The sequence below is a fragment of the Limanda limanda genome, chromosome 7 (genome assembly GCF_963576545.1).
Source record: "Limanda limanda chromosome 7, fLimLim1.1, whole genome shotgun sequence".
NCBI classification, from domain to species: Eukaryota; Metazoa; Chordata; class Actinopteri; order Pleuronectiformes; family Pleuronectidae; genus Limanda; species Limanda limanda.
In genome coordinates this window covers 7,656,234-7,680,267 of record NC_083642.1, presented here as the reverse complement: position 1 = coordinate 7,680,267, position 24,034 = coordinate 7,656,234, and the positions used below count along the sequence as shown (strand labels likewise).

At 45.2% G+C, this 24,034-nt stretch overlaps 1 protein-coding gene across 1 annotated transcript in view; it reads right to left on the bottom strand.

Moving 5' to 3' along the window:
• scube3 (signal peptide, CUB domain, EGF-like 3) overlaps positions 1–18,312 on the bottom strand; it is a 74,207-nt gene extending 55,895 nt beyond the window's left edge. Inside the window, exon 1 of the mRNA XM_061075031.1 lies at positions 18,118–18,312. Coding sequence (XP_060931014.1) covers positions 18,118–18,217 — 100 coding nt within the window. The 5' untranslated portion in view covers positions 18,218–18,312. The remainder of the gene's footprint in view (positions 1–18,117) is intronic.
• Between the last annotated feature and the right edge of the window lie 5,722 nt (positions 18,313–24,034).

The following is a 24,034-nucleotide window of genomic DNA, read 5'->3' as shown; positions in this document are numbered from 1 at the left end:
GAAAGTTAACTGTTGAGTCACTGCTGGAGAGTGTGAACTGTAAGAATGAAAATGGATTTAACAAGACGAAGTATGATCAGGTTTGCCTCATGGAGCCCCTAATCCCACCAAATCCCAGTTAACTAGCCCAGGTGTTTGGGATTACCCCCCTGCACACAGGGGAAGGGCAGCTTAACAAGGTTTACATAGCTTCCAGTATCCACTCTTATCACAAACCCTCTGCAGGAGCCGGCTGATCCCACTGGGAAATGACCTGCGATCTAAACCCCGGAGCTTAGTACATTGACTACATCTGCCTGTTCCTGGAGGAGGACACGCAGTCGTCTGCTGCTGCTGCTGGTGGGGGGGGGGGGAAGCAGGACAATGACGGGGCAGTGTTCACAAAAAAAACCTCTGGAAAATGTGTATCACAAAAGCAAATCTAATACGGCCATGACAACACCTTTGGGCAGACGCAGTGGAAACATCACGATCTCAGGTTATTAACACTGGGATCTCTCCAGGAGGAGCACGGAGCTTCGAGGTCGGACGCTAGAGACGCAGAGTCCAGTAAGACGCATCCTGAGAAGTTTAACATTTCACTAAAAGGTTTGCAGATGTTCCTCTGATACTCGATGACTGTGTGAAAAACTGTTAAGGGCCTGAATCAAGGTTTGGTTTAATAAGAATGAACTGTGAGAACAGTGAGACTGAACTCAGGCACAGAGGAGTTTTTGAGCTGAATTATCACGTTTGCAGGCAAATATGCTACAAAGACAATAAGTGAAGAAGAAGTAATAAATACAAATTTTATTTTTTAAAACATAAGTACGATTGCAGATGTTTTCATCCGCCTTTGGGAAGTTAAAATAATTGTATTATTCCCACAAATGGGAAATTTATCAAAAATAGGCATCAGTAAGTAATAATCACATGCAACCCTTAAGTGTAAGCACATTTAGAGAAAATGAAGAACAGAAAATAAGGATATCCATCCCCATTTCCCCAGTGTAACTTACAAAGTACTAAAAGTGTCCGAGTCTGTGTTAAGCACATAAACAGGAGACATGTGCACAACGTGTCGAAAGAACACACCTAATATCTGATTACAATAGATTGTCAACCTCAACACTGGGCTGTTGAAAGGCTCCACTTCCTGTTCCACTTTAAAATTTGGCCTCGAAATTATCTTCAAACGCTCTTTGAGATGACTCAGCATTCTACAAACGGCCAAACAACCCAAACCAGGACATTTCCACCTCCGTGCTGCTCAGATTTAATCTCGTTGTTCTCCTGAAACGCTGCTTCGCTCTCGGCAGAACATGAAATCTTCATGTATGATCTGTCTTATATAATCCAGAAGGTCTGGTGATGATAGCTTTGTCTCGTTCTAAATAATTATTTTATGGATTGTGACTTTCTTGCAGGTTATCTTTAGAAATCCCTTCCTTGTTATAGATGCATCTTTGCCCCTGACAGATCTCAGAGTTGCCTGCAGGTCCTCTGGTGAAAACCTGACTTTACTCGACCTGCCAAATTTGCAATCTGTAGAAATTATTTATTTCAAATATTAGGAAACCTTTCCAAATCCCTTGTCAGACTCATGAGCATCCAAACATTTTTGTAATAAAGGTTATAGATCTTGGCCCGATGACACATGTCAGAGGTTCAAATGAGACACACTCTCTCTATGGAGCCTCTGATCATCCGCTTCTGATCCGAATTCTAATTTGAAAGGTTTAAAGAAGTGATGGATAACAGGGTGAATATATTTTTAAAGTTTTCCACGTAACCGATCTCTTTTGTGCAGCTGCATTTTTTTTCTTTTTGCTGTCGTTTGTTGAAGTATATCACTTTTTATTAATAGCAAACATTTCTGAGGATCAAATGTTTGCCTGTTCAAACACGTTGAAGAAAAGTCAACATCTTCCACGGGGGTGCACTCCATTTCTCTGCAGCACCTGGGAGAGTCGTACAGTCGCTCGCTCGCTGCTAAGTTTCCACAAAAGCCGTTTAATGACGCAGGAGCCCTCCGAGCCCTCCATTGATTTATATTATGTGAGAACAATATCAATTCACCTGAAGAGCAGCCCGGCTCCTTTCTCCTTTACACCTTCTGTCTTCCAGGATAAGACCAAGAGCAGCCAGGTGAGCGAGTGTTTTTCAATGGAGGGAGTATTAATCACGACAGAATATCCGTCTCACTGTCAGCTTCCTTTGTGCCGAGTCTCCGTGGTAATTATTATTCATCATGACAGAAACTCAAAGAATCCCCTCTTTTCATCTTGTTATTTATGTTTCCATCTGGAGCGTCGGATCACTTCATCTTTCCAGTCTGCAGGGTTGTCAACTCTCGTGCCTGTTTTACTCTGAGTCGCACGCACACACACACGCACACACACACACGAACACACAACACACACACACACACTGAGGCTGACACACTCACATCTTTCAAAAATGCCTCAAGCCAGAAACTACAGTTAGGATTCAAAGATTAACAGCGTAACACAATCGACTATAAATTTAAGCAGTGATTTTCCAAAGCTTTGACATACAATATGCATTCACACACACACACACAAAGACACACACACACACACACAATGTCACTTATCCACTTTTTTCAAAATTACTCTGAGTCGCACGCACACACACACACACACACACACACACACACACACACACACACGCACACACACACACACACACTGAGGCTGACACACTCACATCTTTCAAAAATGCCTCAAGCCAGAAACTACAGTTAGGATTCAAAGATTAACAGCGTAACACAATCGACTATAAATTTAAGCAGTGATTTTCCAGAGCTTTGACATACAATATGCATTCACACACACACACAAAGACACACACACACACACAATGTCACTTATCCACTTTTCCACCACATCTCTGTTTTTCCCTCGTTCAAATTGCCGTCTAAAAAAGGACTTTGATGCTGTGGCTGCTGCAGGCGATTGTTTGAGTGCAAAATCAAAGCAGCGGATCCTGAGCTGAAAGCATCTTTAATGTTACACAACTGGCGTGTTATGATAACAGTCACATTTTTAATGATGGCAGGGAGCTGCTCCCTCCGCACCTCGGGTTTTTAAAACCAACAAAACTGCCTCTGTGTTTGGTGAAAACCACCTGAACCGGTGACATTATGTAACCAACTGTGTTAAAACCTGCTCCCTCCTCGCAAAAAAAAAAAATCCCCTTCCAATCAATCAGCGACGCCTCCACGGCACCACAACCGCAGCTTTGTGCAAATATTACTTTGACACAGTTATAGCACAAGCTGACACTTCACTCGTCGGACTCACCGGATGTAAGAGCGTAGAGTACAGGCCGGCCATTGGTCGCTTATTTTAGGCATCACTCTCCTCCCCTTCCTTACGTCTTTTACTGCCGTCTGTGGCGTTTTATTTGAAGAGAGGCATAAAGATGGCAGCATGATGCCCCGCCCCCCCAAAAAAACTAAAGCCAAAGCGTCTCAATGGCCATCTGGTGGCTGGCTACAGAATTGTTCATGAACCCTGCCTTCTCCGTGTTAATGGATGAGACATGGTCCAAAGTCAATTTTGTTGCCAGTAAATATTGGTTTAATCTGTTTTTTTCTGCTATAGAAACTGTCTAAAAGTCATGAGTGACAGCTGAGACTGACTCGTGATTGGTTGAGAGCAGGACCTCGAGACCACGGCTCCAACCCCCCCGGTCGCTACTGAGTAGACTCTGGCTCGAGACCCGGGGGATTTTAGCTTCATGTCTGGATAGTAGGAGGAAGTGGAGACCTGTCGTCCATCTTTGTATTCAGTCCATCATTGCACCAAACAAGTTTCCCCCCTGACACTATTTTCTAGAGGCATTGTTGCTGCATCCTGGACTGTGTGCTGTCCAGGAGGATTGTGATTGGTTTAAAAAAGACACAAACAAGCTAGAGGTTTGTGTTTTTTTTCCTCCTGCAGCAGAATGAAAATGGCTGCAGCCAGAATGCTCTCCAACGCTGAAACAACACTTCACTAACAATGAATTTCAACATGTGAGCAATGATTTAACAGCGAGTGCAAACACAGAGGGATCTGTTTACTCTGATCTGTGCATCAAGTGGGACCCAAGGAAATGATAATGAACACTAATGTCAAAATGAACACATCCACATTCCCCCTTTCCCTTTGGTGTGAGCTCCACAGAATGAGATAAATACAAATTCAGAAATCCTGGCGCACAGATCATAATCATCCGTGTCCGTCAAAGCATTGTTTAAAAGATCCAGCCGTGAGAGTTACTGTTCCGACGGACACGTGAACAACAAACCCAAACTGCTCTGTGCCGTGGAAATAAACATGTCAGAGTGAATCGGTCCTCCGGTCGGGTCCAGAGGACGCTCCTGTGAGAGCCCGAGACAAACGCAGAGGTTCAGTCATGCAGGCCTGGTAATTGACTCATGCCTCAGATGAAAAGATTGTGTTTTTCATTGAGAGCTTATTTCATTCTTTTGAGCTGAGGAGTCACAGTTGTTGGGAACAAGTTAAGGCAGCGGAGGACGGAGCCAGCGCTTCCAGACAAGGATGAATAAACAAAGTCGAAACAACACAAAAAAACCCAAGAAGAAAGAGATGTTGGGCAACGCTCAGATGTTTTAAACACTTTCCCCCGGGGGGGGGATGTGTCATTCTGAATATTGCTGCTGCTGTTGCTCTCCCCTGTGGTTCATGCACTTGAGCATATTAAAGCCACAAATAGCTGGAGTCTGTGTTTAAACCCACTGACATTCTTGGAATATTGAATTCAATGATTTTGTTTGGATGAAACCGAGGTCGTACAGAATCAAAACGCATGTTTCCTCCTCTCCTGAAACCGATTCACTTCATGCTCCATTTGTACGCTCAATAAAACTTTAAATTTGCAGCGTGTCAGACGTCCAACTCCCTCAGTGAACTGTTGCATAGTGCAGAGAAAACTTTTCACTTGTGGAGAGAGGGGGAGGGGTGGGGGGGGGGGGGGGGGGGGGCATTCAGGCCTAGACGGGCCCATAACTGGGATTTATTAGAACTGTATCAAAAGTGGCCAGATAAAACATTCTGAAATCCTCAAAGGTGACGATCAGGAAGGTTGTTCTTAAAAGTCATTAGTTCATTTCATTCCAGAGCCGTCCCCACATGTAAGTCGGGGGGGTGGGAGGGTGGGGGGCTGCTGGCCGTGGAGGTGAGACCTTGTCAGAGTTGCTTTCCTCCCTGATTAATGGGGACTGAGGCTCTGGGATAAGCAGTGTATTTAACTGGGCCAGCGTGAGGGGGGGGGGGATGCGAGCAGGAATCAGACTCGGGAGGGGGGGGGGGGGGGGGGGGGCGCGAGTGTGTGGGAGAGTTGTCGGGCTGAAGGTGTGCAGTTCAAACATAGGGTAATGTTTGCTTTGAGTGTTGAGACCCTCGCTGTTTGCTTTGCTCCCTCTCCACCCCCCACCCCCCCCACCCCCCACCCCCCCATCACCTTTCCCTTTGGAGACAGAAATAGCCGGAGTGGAGCTGGGACACCCGTCGTCGGTGGAGCTTTCACTCGCAGGCGCCCGCAGCCGGCTCCAAAATAATGGTCAGAAATATGGACCGGGTGATGCGTTCAGTCGGCCAGGGCGATAAAACATTCGAACATTCAAACGTTTGCCGGCTTTTTTCTGCATTTCGAGACAAAAACATTCTTTCATGACATTTTTCAGAAGAAACGCTTCGGTTTTCATGAGCCGCTCGCAGCACGGGGAGGAAGGGTGCCGGGTTCAATTCCATAAAGAAGGTGTTCTCTGGATCACGGTGTTTGTCATGTTTGTGTAATTACACAGGAACAAGTATTGTAATTATCCATCTTGGAACCACACTTACACTATACTTAGGGTTGTGGTCGTGCAGGAGGGGGGGGGGGGATAAGGTCAGGGTAATTACTGTAGGTACTGAGCAGTATGGCTGTAGTGTGTTTATGAGAACCTCTTCTATCTATAAGTTCTAAATGATCCATATTCTAGTCAAACTAATTCAATTTGTTGCAGATCTGTAGCTGACTCGTTTCTGCCGGATTTCTGCAGTCTCAGCAAATGACTAATACAATATACATTTCATATACAATGCAATGTTTGGCAGCAATTACGATTGTTGCTAAGCAGCCTTCTTTCCTTCATTTCTTGGGCCTTTACCCACATGTTTGTATCAGAATCAGAATTCTTTTAATTGCCAAGTATATATTCACATACAGGAAATTCTTTGGTGTGGTTGGTGCACATAAATCAGACATTAAACAACATTAAACAACAAAAACAATATAAAACGAAACAATATATACAGTGAAAAGTGGTGGAGATGCCGGGGATGCATGCTTGTAGTTAGCGCACTATCGATGGAGTTGTATATGAAAAAGGCTTTACTCTGTCTCACAATGTACGAACATGCAAATATTATTGATCTCGGGAAACAAGATTTCTCCATCATCATCAGTGAAAAAACTCAATTCTCAGTGTCTGTGCACCGGTGGCTTCAAGTTTCCACGTCACATTTTTGTAAGTGTCGTGTGTTCACTTTGCAAACGTAGATTTAATTTGAGCACGAAGAAACTTTCCTCCGTTCTGCAGACGAATGTCAAAGCAGCCTTCTGGTGCAAATGTACATCAAGCACAACACCTTAGAGCTGAGGGGAAGTTTGCATATTTACACCAGTAAAAGTGAACATACATACAATTATAATGCTGCTGCATGTGCTTGACTCAAAACGGAAACACAGCCTGAGACCACATTTCCATAGGGAAAGTGAATATATAAAACATGTCACATTAAAACGTTCCTATAGTGTGTATACATCCAGTTCTATTTGTAGCACACGCTGATATAATGTGATGTGAGTCCCTCCGTTGGTCTGGGGGCCTGAGAGGAAGTGAGGACCCGGTTGCCGACGGTAACAGGAACCACGGCTGCTTGTCGCAAAACATTATCACAGCACAGTGTGAAAATGTCGCCGGTTTTTCCAAGTTGTGCAGGACATGAGACTCGCTCACCTCCACCTCCACCACCTCCTCCTCCCAGAAAAAAAAAAGGTGGTTTTGATGAAATGCAGACGTCAACATTAACACAAAATTTAGCATCCCGCCCCCCCCTCTGCTGCCCAGATCTCCCCCCTCCAGCTAATGAAGGGACACACTGTTGGCTGTCCGGCAGGGCTCTAAAAAGTTGTGAATAAAAATATCAACTGCTTCCATTCGGGATATTTACACTCATCCTTCACACACTCTAAATGTTTAGGAATCATGACCACCGACTGATCCTGCGCTTTCAGAAAATCTGTGATCACAACTTCAAACCCCCGGGTGCCTCCCTGCTTATGTCCACCAACCATGAAGCCTCAGACTAATCTGAGGAACATGCCGGCTGAGCCTCAGCAGAGCGACAGTATGTTCACATGCCTGAAGACATTAACTGTGTCAAATCGACGCCTTGTTTATGCCGACCCATGCTTTTCCTATTTATTCCTTATGCTTCGTGTTTTTAGTAAAGTGCTGCACCTCGTGAGGAACAGTTTACTTTGCACTAGGATTTACTCCTCGGGCCAGGGAAACAGTTGTGTAACGTCCCGGAGGGAGTTTTTTCCAAAATGTGAAAAAGAAAAAGACCCGATGATGATGTCACAGTGATGTTATCGGTGTCTCTTTCTCGGCTTGAGCTGGAGCTGGAGGCAGTTTCAAGAGGAGGCCTATCTGCTTCAGCTGTCTCTGCTACAGATGACGTATGAAAAAGGAAAAACACAAAGTAAGCCAGTCAGTCGGCTGGTTTTCCTTTCACCGTTTTAATTAAGTCACTGGTCATGATTCTTCATTTCCATTTGCTTCTGTCGTTGAAGCTCTTCCAGCAAAGTGCAAACGCACAAAAGAACCAGGTGACCCAAGAAGATAATGGGAAAAATAAATCGAAACTCCCATGATTCCACGCTGCTTCACAATGTCATCGAACTATAGGTCTTTTGATTTGGTTTGTTGTTTTTTGATTTGATTGAGAGACCCCTAGTAGCCAAAGTTACATAATGTACGTTTAAACTTTAATTTGAAAGAGGTAGAGAAGCCATGCAACAGGGCCGGATCCAGGAGTTATTGGACGCCCCCATTTTCAAGTTTTTGAAGTTTGATCCAACCTATGCTGCAATAGTTGTCCCAATTCTTTTTGGAATTAAATAAATAAAGCTGCTCCGACTGCAATACTAAATTGCTGAAACCTAAAAAGACTCCTATCTCCATCAAGTAGGTCATGTTTTCATCTGTGTTTGTAATTAAGCAGAATAACTGCAACAATAATTTCCATGAACTTTCCTAAAGGGGGGGGGGGGGGCATCACTCAAGGAAGAACTACTTTTGCTCCAGATCCGAAACCAGTGGGCAAATGCAGGCTTTTTTATTTTCCTCTTCCTTTCTTTGACATTGTGATGGCTTTTTTTCAACATCTTCCTTTATTTCTCAGGGAATAATTCTTGGATCATTATGGAAAAATTCAGGGATTTATATTTATGAGTGTGTGCAATTAGGAGCAGATCCAAATAGCAAATCTGGATCGAGTGAATTTTTAAATGTTGTTACATAAGAGGACTGTTGGGCCTTGGAGGAGGTTTGTGATAAACTGAGTGCTGCTTCTAGTTTCCTCCTTTATTTTCTAAATTAATAATTTGTTCTTCATTACCTCAGCGCATATTCAACCTGCAGTTAATTACATTCAGTGTTGTGTATCTGTTTATTCACTCATCAACATCATTAAACCACGACAAATGCCAAACAACTGTCCATTCAGACACATATTTGTTCACACAAAGAGTCAACTAGTTTCCACACTGAGGATTATTTCACTTTATCTAATCTAAATATTTATTTTGTAGCTTCTTTAATTTCCCGTCAATCAAAAATGGAAATTATGGAAGCAAGTGTTGACTCTAAGATTTACTTTCCAAGGTTTTGCTCTGCTTCAGTCCAACGTAATAAAGTGCTTAATTTTTTATATATTCTACATCTCTCAGCTTCTGTATTCAACAAACCTGTGTATAATGGATGTGTACTCTGGGATGCCCTTATTACAACGTCTTGACAATAGTTGGAGCCAACACATACAAGCTCTACTTATGTAATTCCTCAATCTGTTGCCTCTTCCATGAGACTTTAATGCCGTGTGTGTTTTCCAACAGCACAAGCATCGACTCCGAGCAAGTGGACGCACCTCGTGTCATTTATAAAACATCTCCGGAGGAACCTCAGGCTCCAGCTCCGTGAATAAATAATGTGGATTCCCTGAGATTTTGATCACAGACCCGAGCATCTGGTGCTGGTCCTTTTCGCATGTGTGGCCTTAATAGACTGTGACTCGCAGACCTCCGGACCACCTCCAGAAGGAAAACACTTATTACAGTAATTAAGTGAATCATGGAGTAATACTAAGAGAGCGCGGAGAGGGGCCGACGTGACACACACATCAGTGTCAGAGGTCTAATACATACAACACTGAATAATTGAGCGTAGCTTGTAACAGCTCCCATTAGGAAGAGACAGGAAATTAATTTGAACCTTTCCGGCCGGGGGGGTTCTCACCCTCCATGTGGCATGTGTCCTTCACCGGTAATGATTTCTTGGCCTCGTGCAGCATATTTTATACGCGGGTAGGGTGGCACTTAGTCCAGCTGTGTACCTTATATTTATACAACCAGAGCTAACTGACATGACACTCTCCCCTCTGCACACAGCAATTACATTCATTGGTGGTTGCTTTAGCCAGATACAGTACCAACTATAAAGATGGCAACGCAGCAATTACAGCACAAGTGTGATATTTTTAGATGTTTCCTGTCAACCTGGGGAATAAAGTGGTTCTCTGTGTAAGCTGTGAAGCAGGCATTAACTACTGAAGCTCAGAAACGGTGGAGTTCAGTGGGCTGGAACCGACTGGACGGACGAGTCGTGTGAACGCTGAGAGACAGCACAATCACTCCGGGCAAACAGTTCACTTTAACAGTCGTATCAAGCGTTTAATGGCCTCTCAATCAAAGTCGGAACTGTACTTTAGCAGACTGCATAAGTAGGACGCCACAGCAAGAGAGAAAAAAGAAATGGAATCTGTAAAGTTATACCTTCGCAGAGGGAGGCAGAAAAACAAAGAGTTCATGTGGAGATGTAATCGAGTCCGGACTTTTACCTACATAGGGCTTTTCACACAACTGTCGGATGTAGGGCTGCAACTTAACATTGTTCTCAAGAAGAAAAGCTTCAAATTGTCAAATCTAGAAATAATTTTTTCTTGAAATTATGATTATAATCATTGTTATTTCTAAAAAGTACATTAAAAGTTATAAGGAAGCGGAACCTGGTGGTGAATCATCACCTGCTTTATGGACTCAATGACCTCTGCAGTTAATCAGTGCAGCACCCTGTCATGTCTGGAGACTCCAACTTGGCTTATTACAAAAGTATAATTGTGTGGACTTTTTTATTATAAAGAAAAATTATAAGGCTCAGGCAAAAGCTTTTACCTTCAAAGGTGGAGCCCATTAAATTTCCTGTACATTTTTCTTACAACTCCTCATCGGTATGAAGAAGTGTAAACCAATGGATAAATAAATAAATTATATATGTATATAAATAGCTTTTCACTTATATGTATTATATATATTGCATATAAGTGAATATATATATTATATATATATATATATTGAATATGTCAGACACCAGGACAATAGAATTACCCTGGAGTAAATGGCTGTAGAGCTATAATAATTAGTTGATTCATCTTTTAATTTATTAACAAGATTGATCAACAACTGTTTTGATGATCAGTTCTTTTATTTGTGTCATTTTGGCCCAAAATCCTCTAGTTCCAGATTCTCAAATCTGAACATTTTCTCATCGTCTTGCTCTTCTGTGATCGTAAACTAAATATCTGTGGGTTTTGGACGATGTCCCCTCTGGGAACCGAGGAGCATTCTTTGCTATTTGCTGACATTTAATAGAAAATAATCAAGTTCTCGATAATGAAAATAATTGTTAGTTGGAGCCCGTAAATGCCTGCATGACGGATGGTTACAATTTAAACACAAGAACAAACATTACTTGCCATTAATCATATTTAGAAGCTATTACAGTCTACAATAAATATCTATCTGGGGTTCAGCAGAGGTGATTAAACACTGCAGAGTGTCATGTGGGTTTTCCCAGGCCTCTGTCCATTGAGGAAGTCTCAAATTCATCAGTGAAGTCATTCCTCTTTCTACCCAGAATGCATTGGCCAGGGCCCACCACATAAATAACTTTCCTCTTTTTTTTTTTTTTCTCATCTGGATTCCTTGATGTATTGGGCTGGATTTTTCCATTACTAAGCAGAATAAGAGCATTTCCTTTCACTTCCAGCAGTCTCTACTAAAGCTGGCGCTCACCATCAGGAATGTAAACACACACAGTCTGTAAACAAGGCTCTCTCTGACCCCCAACCCCCCTCCGACAAACGCTGACCACCGCAGACCATCCTAATGATGTCCCTCGCGGACCCCCCCCCCCCCCCCTTGAAACTCTCAAATAGAGACGCAGACCCATTATTCAGCCCGAGAGGTCACAGGAGGGAGAGGGGAGGAGGGCAAGAGAGGAGGAACCACGGTGAGGAGTCGGTCCCGGGCCCGGGGAAGAGCCGAGGCCGAGGGGACAATCTCACCGAGACCTCCTCCTGAATCACACTGTCCCCAATCAGGGAGTAATGCAGAAGAAAAACAAATGTGGGCTGAGCGGCTGGGGGGGGGGGGTTAGAGAATTAATGATCTAAGAGTCTCTGCAGCTGGCTGAGGGACAGCACCGAGGCTCCTCAGCGAGCCGGCGGCGCTCGCGGGGTCAGAGCGCTGTCGACGCCGGCTCCATCCTCCCCCGAAACCCAACAGGGAAGTTGTCAGCGCAGCGCCGCATCTGCACGGAGAACAAAGGCCAGCGACCGGGTGAGAGGCAGCGAGAGAGAGGAGAGAGATAGGAACCAGGGGAGAGAGAGTTTTGTTCGGGACGTTAACCACAATGCCACAGTTGAGAGAAGCATCACAGGCCTCATTTGGAACATATTGTTCAGTTTAAAGCCTCGGTAAATAAACAAGCTCCACACAGGCGCTGCTCGCCTTCCTCCTGAGGGCCGGGGTTCGAACGTTTCCTCACCGCTGGACACTGGTACGCAAACACAAAGCGGTTCAGACGACTGAAATGATATTTATTCCCATCGTATCTGTTTCACCAAAGGGAAGTGAGGCGACAAACAGGGTCACAGGGGCCTGATAGAGTGACTTGCTTGTCATGTAGTATTGAAGTTATCCTTCAAAATGTTTACCCTCATCGATGCTGCTAAAAACTTTAATCCCGATGATGTTTTCATACACTTGACATCTATTGCACTTCTGTCCGTCCTGGAGAGGGATCCCTCACATGTGTCTCTCTCTCTCTCTCTCTCTCTGAGGTTTCTACGTATTTGTACCTATTAAAAGGGTTTTTCGTATTTTTTCCTTACTCTTGCTGAGGACAGAGGATGTCACACCATGTTAAAACCCTATGAGACGAATTGTGATTTGTGAATATGGGCTATACAAATAAAATTTGATTGATTGATTGAAGGAGAGGAGAAAAGGTACCGTGACAGAGGGGTCTCAACAGCTGATCCGGCCCCCTGGGGAGGAGCAGGGAATCTGCAGTGTCAAGCAGGGGCGCTGGGGTTGGGGGGGTTGGGGGCGAGCTACCCAGGACCCCACTGAGGGAGGGTCCTCAAAAAAGCCTGTTTGTCTTGGTTTTATTCCTAAGTACTTAATAGAGTGATTGCTGGAGCTGGAGTGAAGTGAGGTCTCCCCCCCAAAGAAAGTTAAATCAGAGAATCAAAAAGAAAAAGAAAAGGATGAAAGGGGAAAGAAAATTAAGTGCCTGAAAACGGTCACTTTTATTATAAACTGCTTTCTTTCTGATTGATTGAAGACTAGAGCATATTTGCATCATGCACTATAAATGAATCCATCCAGCTACACTGCTTCTCCTTTGCGGGTCATGGGGGAGCTGCAGCCAATCCCACTGGCCACTGGGCAAGAAGCCGGGTACAACTGCAGGAAGTTGAGACAGGGTTCAACAGTAGAAGAAGAAAAAGTCGCTCGCCGCATTGCTTGTAGTCTTCACCTCAAAGAATTGTGTCAGCCTCTAATTAAAACATAATCTACTGTCCTATTTTACCCTATCAGATAATTAAATTATGTAACACGTAGGCCAGCCAGAAGAGTGTAATTTCAATCTGGGACCTTTTCATTTGAAGTGAGATTAACTTTGTTTTGTGTATTTGTTTCAATATAAATCATTTGGAAGGTGCACTTCAAATGAAATTCTCCTTTTCGAGACCTCGGCAAGTCAGATTTCTTGAGGCCAGAATCTTTGACACTCTGCTGCAGAGAGGAAAATGTCCTGGTCTCACATTCCAGCGGCCCGGGATGAAAGTGAGCGACTGTCCAGAACGCGCAGCCCTCTGAATCGCCTCGGGTCACAGCTCCTGGCAGACAGCTCCAACTTTACATGTGCCTGTAAACATGGTGCTGGATCTGGACGTGGCCGCTGCAGCCTGCCTGCCCCAAAACTCAACTCCAGTGTTTGTATAAAGCTGCGGCTTGGCCACACCGGAGCGAGGAATTAGACGAACTCGGCACAATGCGCCGGAACCGCTCGTTTTTTTTTAAAGGATTCTCCAAATGTAGCGGAGCCAGCGAGAGCTCTTCTGCCTGCTAAGTGCCGTCATTAACATCCAGTCTCAAATCACTCATCGCCGTCATCCTCTCTCACTCGCATCACGCCCATAGATCAAAGTCGCCCTTTGTGATTCACACCACATTGCTCACGAAGAGAATTTCTACCGAGCGTTTTCACCATTTTGCCAGGATAATAATCTCCCTGCTCTCTCGGCTGCTTTGTAGCAACACGCACGCTGGTGCCGGCACAGCACTCGTCAAGGCTGATGCTTTTTCCTGAGTGTGTCGGCTGAGTGGTGAAGTGAAGCCGGATTAATCCGCTTCTGCTCTCTCATCAGCGAGTGACCGAGGGCGGCCCGGAGGCCTCACCTGCCTCCGACGCTCGGATCGCGGCAAACTCACAAACGTTTGACACAGGGAGTCGGCTGCAGAGAGCAGGAGGGTTCTTTTGTTTAGGGGGAACATTCACAGGTTGGGAGCTTATCTGCTTTAATTGGGCTTAGACAGGGAGAAGCAGATGAGACTAGGGTTGCAAAGGGGCAGAAAGTTTCCGGTAAATTTCCGGAAACCTTCCGGAAACTTTCCATGGGAAGTTAAGCTCGGGAATTTTGGGAATTTTGAAAAAAAACAAAAACTACGCAAATTAAACGCTGAGCAATAAAAACATCATTCAAAATTCTATTTTAAAGATGTATGGAATGCAGCACACACTGCACGTTGAGTTTCAACCCTCCGCTGTGCATTCTTCCATCACATGCACAGATAACTCCCAGCATCCTTCACTCTACAGCAGGGCTATTGAGGCCTGCTGTAGTGTGCAGGACTAGTCAGGTTAGTTTCGATGATATTACTCGGGAAAATATATTAGCATGCTGATTGAGGATTGTTCATTTGTTCATCTAGCCTATTTCCATTCACTTATCCATCAATTGTAAAATATGTTTACAGACGATTCCAATTGTTTGGCTAACTATTTATATCTCTGGCATTGCATTAGTGTTTTTTTACAAACTTTTTTTCTCATCTTATTCTACAGAACAATGCCACGTGCACTATCTCATGTGTAGAGACATTTCACCCCATCCAATGTAGAAGGAAAGGCTGTGTACATTTGCAAATACTGTGCAAAGACCTATGTTAAGAATGACACAACGATGCAGAAGCATATAGTCAAGTGCCCAAAGTTTCCTCAGGGCTCAAATCAGCCTTTGACAAAACTAAATGTTTATATTTATGTCTGTATATGACAAGGTAAATACAGTTAGTATAAATTACCCACAACATTTCCAGTTTATTCTTGTATATTCCCGTTAATTCCCATGACAAGTTTCCAACTTTGAATATTCCCGGAATTTTGCAACCCTAGATAAGACTACATAAAGTCTGACACGTCGCCGGAGTTAAAAACCTGATCCACCGAGTTCTTCACTTCTCAAAGTCGCAGGGCATCCGGATGACGACAGGAGAAGTTATTTTTCTTCCTGGTTGACCTGAATACATCTTCCATTCGCCAGGCTGTTTAAATAACTCTGAAGGAAAGAATCCTGCTCCATTACCAGGGCAGACAATTGGGACTTTTGCGTCTGCTGGGTTTGAGGCACATGGCGTCTCAGAGGGGATAAGTGTCGCCGCTCGACAATCACCACTGCAGGAGCTTGTCAGGACTCGGGTGGCGACGCAGAGAAACCACAGCGCCCGAGCGGAGGGGATGTCAGGATGTTAAACGAGGCGAGCGGCCATTTTCAGAGAAGATGGTGCAGCGGCCCCTGTCCGTCTGTCATCTCTTTCCACCCCTCTCTTTTTCCAGCTGAAGAACAAATGCTCATGAGTTCAAGGCCAAGGGGACAAAGTAAAATCCCAATTTAACTGGTTCTCCTATGCAGCTGAAAGTAATGTATGAACCACCACAGTTACACACACACATACACAATGACACTGGCATTCTTACACAGACCTGCAGCATATCCAGCCAACACAAAGTGGGCTGGACAGTGAAGGAGGCAGAGGAGAAGCTGTGCACGTCCTTTATGTTGCAAAAGAAATATTTAAGCAGCTCACTGGCCGAAGGGAGCTTTCTGACACGGCTGGTGTGATGCAGTGGTTGCTTATGGCTGACAGAGAAGAAGAAGAAGAAGAAGAAGAAGAAGAAGAAGAAGAAGAAGAAGAAGAAGAAGAAGAAGAAGAAGAAGAAGAAGAAGAAGAAGAAGAAGAAGAAGAAGAAGAAGAAGAAGAAGAAGAAGAAGAAGAAGAAGAAGAAGAAGAAGAAAAAAGCGCAGCTACTTCATTAAGTGCAAAGGAAAGGAAGCCGGGACAAAGCAAACAAAGCAGGAGTTGGGTGAAAAAGAAAAAAGGGGGTGAGTGGGTGTTGGGGGTGGGTGGAAGGGTGTGCAGCATCTCGAGGTATAAGCCTCCCAGTCACTTGGGCCTCATATTGCCAGGGCTGCTGCTGCCTGGTTCCCACAGTAGTGCACCGGACCCCCGGCTCCGGCCTGCCTCCTCCTCCGGCTCCGGCAGCCCGGCGTCTTCAGACCCCCGGGCCCCGGAGCAGAGGTTACACCAACACAGCCCCAGCAGCAGCATGTCAGGCCCACACCAACCGTTGCCTTGGTGCCGCTGCATTAGCGAAGGGAGCTCCCGGACTCTGTTGGAGGGGAAAGTGATTTGCCATGACGTCTATGGCTCCTCTCCCCTCTTCCCTCTTTCCTCTCCTCCTCTGTTCCCGATCGCTCACACTGTCTCGTCCCTGCTCTCCTTAATCTCTCCTGTTTCCCCCCGGTTCTCATTTTTCCCCTCTTTGTCATTCCCTCCGCCACATCCCTAAATCTTCCCTCCCTCATTCCACTGCTCCTTCACTTTTCTCTTTTTTTTTCCTAGAGTAATGACTGATGCCTGAAACTCAGTCTGAGCCACGATCAGACTGACAATGACGGAAGAAGAGAGACATCTGCGTTAAATAAATACTGAGCTGATAAATTGTGCGTCTTTCACCCTCTCCCTTTCGGCGTTTTTCCAAATTGCTTCCAGCTTGCCACAGAGTTGCCACCGACGTCAAACGCTGTATTTATTTTCACTTGGGCACAAAGTATGTTCACAAATAACTTCAGACTGCAGAGCTGCTGAGCAGGAACCCGGAGGAGAAGCCTCCCAAGTGGCGTTTCCCTGTGTGACCAGCAAACAGGTGCACGCCACCAGCCGAGCGACTCTCACACAGAAGCATTCCACACCACAATGAAGTGTGTAATCGATGTTGTGGAAAAAAAATAAAGTGAGAGAAAAGTACTTCTAATTGCAAAATGTAAATATTGAGTTTTCCCACAAGTGGGGGCAGCAGACCACCCAGGATGCAAAATAGTCACCCACCCCCTTTTCTCTTTTTGCCTTGTCGACCGCCTGAGAGATGTCTTTTTGTGTGTGCAAAACATCACCAGCCACAATCAACACACACACACACACACACTCACACGCACTCACACACACAAACCGTGATGTGTCTTTGCATGCAAATACTTTCTGGCAGCTCCGGCTTGGCATTTGTATTGTGGGAAAATGAAGTGATGAAAAGCTGCCGGGGGAAAAGAGGGCTGAGCGGATCAGAAAGTGAGTGTATAACACCGTGTCTGTCTTGTTCCTGTAAGGTGCCAGGCCTCTCGTCTGCTCTGAATCATTTCTCACAAGACAGAGGAGCAAGAGGGCAGAGCTGTACTGTAGCTGCAGTGTGTGACAGACACACACAGGGCTCCTCCATGTGTGTGTTGTTGCAGGCCGGTGTCAAATACTTGTCTGGACTGTGGCAAATACCTCCTGCTATAGTCTCACTTCAATTACCTGCAGGATTAGCCATGAAACAGAAGCATTCACACTGCTGATGCTGTTTGAAGATCACAGACAAACGGCCGAGTGCCAGTGAAACTTCATTTAAGCCTCATTATGTTTCCTCTGCTTTGGTGAATCTGCAGGAATCTAAGGAGCTGAGCACAGAGGCACAACAGAGAGAGAGAGAGAGAGAGAGAGAGAGAGAGAGAGAGAGAGAGAGAGAGAGAGAGAGAGAGAGAGAGAGAGAGAGAGAGAGAGAGAGACAGAGAGAGAGAGAGAGAGAGAGAGAGAGAGAGAGAAGGTGGCTGCTGGATTTAAACTAAAGAAGTAAAGAAGAAATGATTCAGCAAAGTCACTTTTCACTCCTCCACATTCCAAAAATAATCAACTTACAACTTAATTTCCACTTATTTAGACAAAAGATCCTAATATTTCTGAGTGTCATCTCTCCCAACACACCCAGTGAACCCACTCAGGAGGAACCCAGCAGGTCCAGCAGGAGCCAGTCACTGTTCCCTGGCCACACGATGAGGGTTGGAATAAGAAAAATTAAAGAAGAAGCTGTGTGTTGAGGTGAAAACTTACCTTGAGTGCTTTTACTTCCTGAAGCGGACTGCTGGACAAAGGCGACCAGGCAGAGACCCACAAATCCAAGGGTCGCGCGTATCCAAGCGTGCACGTACATGGTAACTTTTGCCTCTGGAGTTAGAGAACGAGCACTTTTTGAAAGGGCTCTGGCGATGCGCAAGGAGCGAGTGAGAGAGAGAGAGAGTGTGTGAGTGTGAGGGAGAGAGAGAGAGAGAGAGGGGGAGAGAGAGAGAAAGTCAGAGGGAGAGAGAGAGAGAGAGCGAGAGTCAGAGAGAGAGAGAGAGAGAGAGTCAGTGGTATATAAAGGTCTCTTGTTATTCCCTCGGAGCTCCCGCTGACAGGATCCTGTGCGATCCTCCTTCCCTCCGTGCGCCTGCTTAGTGGAGTTTCAAGTGGTCGGGGTCCGGCAGCGAGAGGAGGAGGAGGAGGAGGAGGAGGAGGAGGAGGAGGAGGAGGAGGAGAGGGAGGAGGAGGAGGACGAGAGGGAGGAGGAGGAGGAGGAGAGGGAGGAGGAGGAGGAGGAAGGCTCTTCTGTTGTCATGTTTCCAGTCAGACCCGATGTCAGTTTAAGAAAGGAGGGAGGGAGAGAGAGAGAGAGAGAGAGAGAGAGAGAGAGAGAGAGAGAGAGAGAGAGAGAGAGAGAGAGAGAGAGCGAGAAAGAGAGAGAGAGAGAGAGAGGGAGAGGGAGAGATGGAGTGAGGCGGTGGGGTCTAAATGGGGGAGGAGAGAAATAGACAGACTCCTCCGCTGCTCCTTCTCCCCCCCTCCCCTGGGTTTTTTTATTTGTTCTCCTCCTGCAGGACCCTCAGGTGGACCATGGGGGGGGGGGGGGGGGGGTTACCATGTGCACGGTGGGTTCGACCCCCCGGTGTGCGCTCACCTGGTCCATGTGCTGTGCCACCTGCGCCACCAGGGGGGGAGAAGGCGCGTGGGTAAGAGCAAGAGGAGGAGGAGGAGGAGGTGGAGGAGGAGGAGGAGGAGGAGGAGGAGGAGGAGGAGGAGGAGGAGGAGGAGGAGGAGGAGGTGGGGGGGACAGGAGGGTGGATGGGTTCTTATAAGACACAGATGGAAAAAGTAATAGCTTCGAGATTGCATTCTGTCCTCGCTCGCCACGTCCAGGAACCTCGTTCAGTCCGTCCAGCAAACCATTAAACGCGTGTCTTCATGGGGTCGTGGGGGGGCAGCACTGGTGTGATGGCGTCACATTAACACTGGCCAATAAAGAGGAGCCTCTGCAATAACTGTTGACATTTTGAAAAAGTCCAATTAAGACACAAACAGATTAATTAGGGGCGAGTGAGATGAAAAACAAACCCGGGTTCTTTTCTCTGTCCAGCACCAGGAGGGAAGTGAAAAGTTCAACACTCGGAGCAGGAGAAGGTAAATTGCAAAACTTATTTGAAAATGGAAAATGAAAGGCTACATTTTTTTTTATTTCATACCTCATCATTCATTTCCCTGCATGTCTATCTCTCCTTATTCCCGAGGTCAATTGAGGGCTCGAAGCAATTCCGTGTTCCTGTAACAAGTGGAACTGTCCCTGCGTGAAGAACCCAGATCCAGGTGAGCCTGCAACTTGTTAAGAGGAACATGCACATGAAGGAAACTCTTCTCCTCCTCCTCCTCTCCACAGAAAGGGCCCTGCAGATATTAAGTTAAGTTTGAAATGAATAAACGACAGCAGCTGTTAGAAATGAAAAAGCTCCTCAGGTATGAAAAGGGAACAATCAGTAATTGTTTACAGGAACGCTGATGAAAGCCTTGCATGATAATCATCTGGGGTAAGAAAAAAGAAAAATGCAAATTATATTTTTTTGTGTCATCTGGTTTGCAAAAGCATGACCAGTCACCCGTCGGTGCTGAGCACTGAGTTCTCCTCTGCAGGAGATCCAGCTCCACTGCCACATGTCCACCCCCCACATCGATCCTGGCTCCCGGCTTTGAATCACTAAAGCTCGGTGTCATGAATCAGTCATAATGAGCTGCACTCAGGTGGATGTAGAGCAAGTTGTGCAGAAAACCTTAATGCCTTTTATTTATTTATTAATTTATTAATTTATTTATTTATTTATTTATTTATTTATTTATTTATTTATTTATTTATTTATTTATTTATTTATTTATTTATTAATTTATTTATTTTATTTATTGTTGTTGTCTGTTTGTTCTTTTGGTTTTGTTTTGTTTTCTTCTTTAACTATTTCATTTACTTTCTTATTTTTTTTATTTTTTTTTATTGATCGTATGTATCTATTTATTTATTCATTCATTTATTTTTAGTATGACTATTATATTGTTATTATTATTATTATTATGATTTATGTCATCTTTTCTTTTATTAATGTATTTACTTGCTTATTTATTTATCCTTTCTCTCTCTTCCTCTTTTTTTTTTGTTTTTCTTTTGTTTGTTTTTCTTTATTTTTCAACTATATGTGCTCATCTGTTGGGGCTGGGTGCCGGAGGGAGGGGGGTGGGGGGTTGGTATCTGTTCTGTGGTATGTTGAAATTACATCTGTAATTTTGACCGTATGGAACACTATTGTTTGTTTGTTAATTATGTAAATTTCAATAAACAGATTGTTAAAAAAAAAAAAGAAAAGAAATCCCTCATGCCAATATTCCCATAAAGGAACTGGTACCATGCATTTTAAAGAGTTCTGCAGCTGAGGATGCTTTTTCACTCCTTACTCACCATCAGCTGTGTATTCCTGCAAATCACTGATCATGAGGCTCCACGCCATTAACCCCCCCCCCCCCCCCCCCCAAAAGACCTGCAGAGGAATGAGACCTGACGAGTCACATGACTCACAGCACACCTCTCTCCCATTAGACCAGCAGCACTGGCATCTGATTTCAGGAAGCGTCCTGCAGAGGAGTAGAGTCCCACACCTGCTCCCACCTCCTCAGCAAATGATTGTGCTGTGTTGATGCATTTATGTTTCCATTTCAATGTACAGGCAGATTCTACACTGTAATTATCACTCCGGCACCCGTGTGTAATTTCTTTTTGTCAATCAAATGTAATTAGGAGCTCACAATGACGCTGATTGGAGATAATAACTCTTTATTCAGATGATGCAGAGGATCTGAGCAACACACACACACACACGCACACACAAACACACTGAATCGACTTATGCCACAGGGAGAAAAGACGATTATTTCTCATTATCTTGCATCTCATCCAAATTATGTCATTACCTGCACTTTATTACTTGTCAAATTATAACCGCCTTCAATTCAAAGGCAGATCTTTCATGAATCAGTTATTTGATATTTTGTTTTGTCTTTTTTTTCATGTTACCTCTTGTTTCGCCGGAGACTCGAGGCCCTAGATAAACAAGCGCTTCAGTATAACCTTAGAAAACCCCATCGCATCCACAGAAGAAGAAGAAAAAAACGTGTAAATCCACAGCACAAAGTCAAGTGTAATTAAAACAACATCCGTCAGGGATATGGAAATATCCCGTGTCCCTGTGTCCAAATCTCTGGGTAATTGTGAGCACTTGTATAACCAAATGAGCTCAGAGTCACTCGGGGAGTTTGAGAAAGTCAGAACGCGTTGCTGCCGCTGAGCCTGCATGCGTACGAGTCACACTGCAGGATCAGTGTGCAGGAACACTTCATTAAAGACAAAGGGCTGGTTACACTGTGCAACCAAAACCAAGTTATTTTTTCACCAGCACACACCCGAGGGAAACGCAGGCTATGTTTAATTTATGATGCTGGTGGTAAAAAACAAGGCCTTTGGCGACACGCTGGGTGTCTGGGGACCGGCGAGGATCTGTTGTGGATAATAAGTCAAATGAAACTGTGTTATTTTCATTTTCGCAAACAGAGGAGACTGTGTTTGTGCAACATGTTCAGGAGGTTTGCTGCAGAGCGACTGACCACAACCTGCCGGGACTTGTTTCACATGTAAAATGAACTGTAATATTCTCTTTTTAGGATTTTACTGAATTTAAAGGTGTAGTTCGCCGAAAAATTACAATTCTCTCATTATCTACTCAGCACTATGCCGATGGAGGTGGTGTGGGAAGTCTTTGAGTCCATAAAACACTTTTGGAGTTTCATGGGTAAACAGCGTTGCAGCAAAACCCAATCCAATGGATTTAAATGGTGACCAATTCTTCAAATGTATGAACACATCAGAGAAAAAACATTAAAAAGCCTCCATACTGCTCCTGTGGTGTCATCCAAGTGTCAGTAATCCCCAACATTCAAATTCAACTGAAAACGGCATTTACTCCATGTTTTAGCCTGAATGTCGCGATGCTACTGCACAGTGGAGGACCCAAACTAACAAAACATGGTGTATATGATGCCCAAATTTGAATATCGGGGCATAAGGAAACTTGGATGACACCACAGGAGCAGTAAGGAGGCATTTTATTTAATTTCTCTGCTGTTCTTATACGTTTAAAGACTTGGTGGACATTTTTTTCAACTGTACTGGATTTCGCTGCAACGCTGTTTACCCCTGAGACTCCTTCACCCACCCCTCCATCGACATAGTGATGAGTAGATAAAGAGATAATTTGGTGAACTATCCCTTTTAAGGGCTTTGTCAGCTTGCTCACTTTCCTCTGTTCAGGAGCCGAAGCGTGGCCCTCTCTGGATCTTCATGAAAAATGTCTGATTGTCAGAGACATAACGACCGCCTCAGCCGATCTGTCTCCACCTTTTTTTCCCACTTCTCAAGAACCAGGCGGCAACACATCTTCAGGCAGTTGTTTTAGTCGTTGTCACACGCTACTTTTTACATTTTGACTCTGAAGAAGCACAGACAACACCCCAACAGCTGGTGCTGTGAGATAAACCCAAGATGGATGCATGTTGGGAGGCGTCTGTGCGAGCCACCACTGTACCTCGCTGCATGCTAATGAGCTGGGAAGTTGGGTGCCCTGCAGAGAGCCTAATGTTCTCCTCCAGATGGTCACACACAGGGACACATCACCTCCGCTCCTCATTTACTCTCTTCCACTTCCACTCTTGCCCTCCCCGATTGTCTCCAAGATTTATGTGTGAAAATGCCACGGCTTACAACCTCGCCGAACCTTTTGACTCTTTCTCCCTCTTCGCTCTCTTCTCTGCGGGAGCTTCGACTGTGAGGTTACCAACACCACCGCAGGCCCAGCGGGGTCTCTTGGTACTCACCATGCCGGCACCACAGGGGAGCACGGCGGCTTGCTGAGTTCCACACTTTAGTGCAGGCATCCCAGCGAACACTGTGGGCTTGCCCCAGGAATGCCTCCCGACCACAGCCTCAGTCACTGGCACTAACAGGGAGCCGGAGAGGGAGAGTGGGGAAGCAAATGCAGTTATCAAGTTGGATGAAACAGAGGAGACACACACACACACACACACACACACACACACACACACACACACACACACACACACACACACACACACACACACACACACACTGTAACTAACTTAAAGCATCACTGGCAACAACAACTCCAGTGGCACAAGTGCATTGAAGTTGTGTTGCATTTGTAATACCACACCACTGGAAATGTCAAACGGGTTGAAAGCTAATGAGCGTTATGGCCGCAGTACCCTCAGGCCGTGGGCATGAGGGATTGTTTTCCTTGAGTCCCAGTCCCACATCATTCTAAGCAGCAGCAGCAGCAGCAGCAGGGAGGTGGAGGAGGTAGAGGAGGTAGAGGAGGTGGAGGAGGTAGGGGAGGTAGAGGAGGTAGAGGTGGTAGAGGAGGTGGAGGAGGTAGAGGAGGTAGAGTAGGTAGAGGAGGTGGAGGTGGTAGAGGAGGTAGAGGAGATAGAGGAGGTGGAGGAGGTAGGGGAGATAGAGGAGGTAGAGGAGGTAGAGGTGGTAGAGGTGGTAGAGGAGGTAGAGGAGGTAGATAAGGTAGAGGAGGTAGAGATGGTAGAGGAGGTAGAGGAG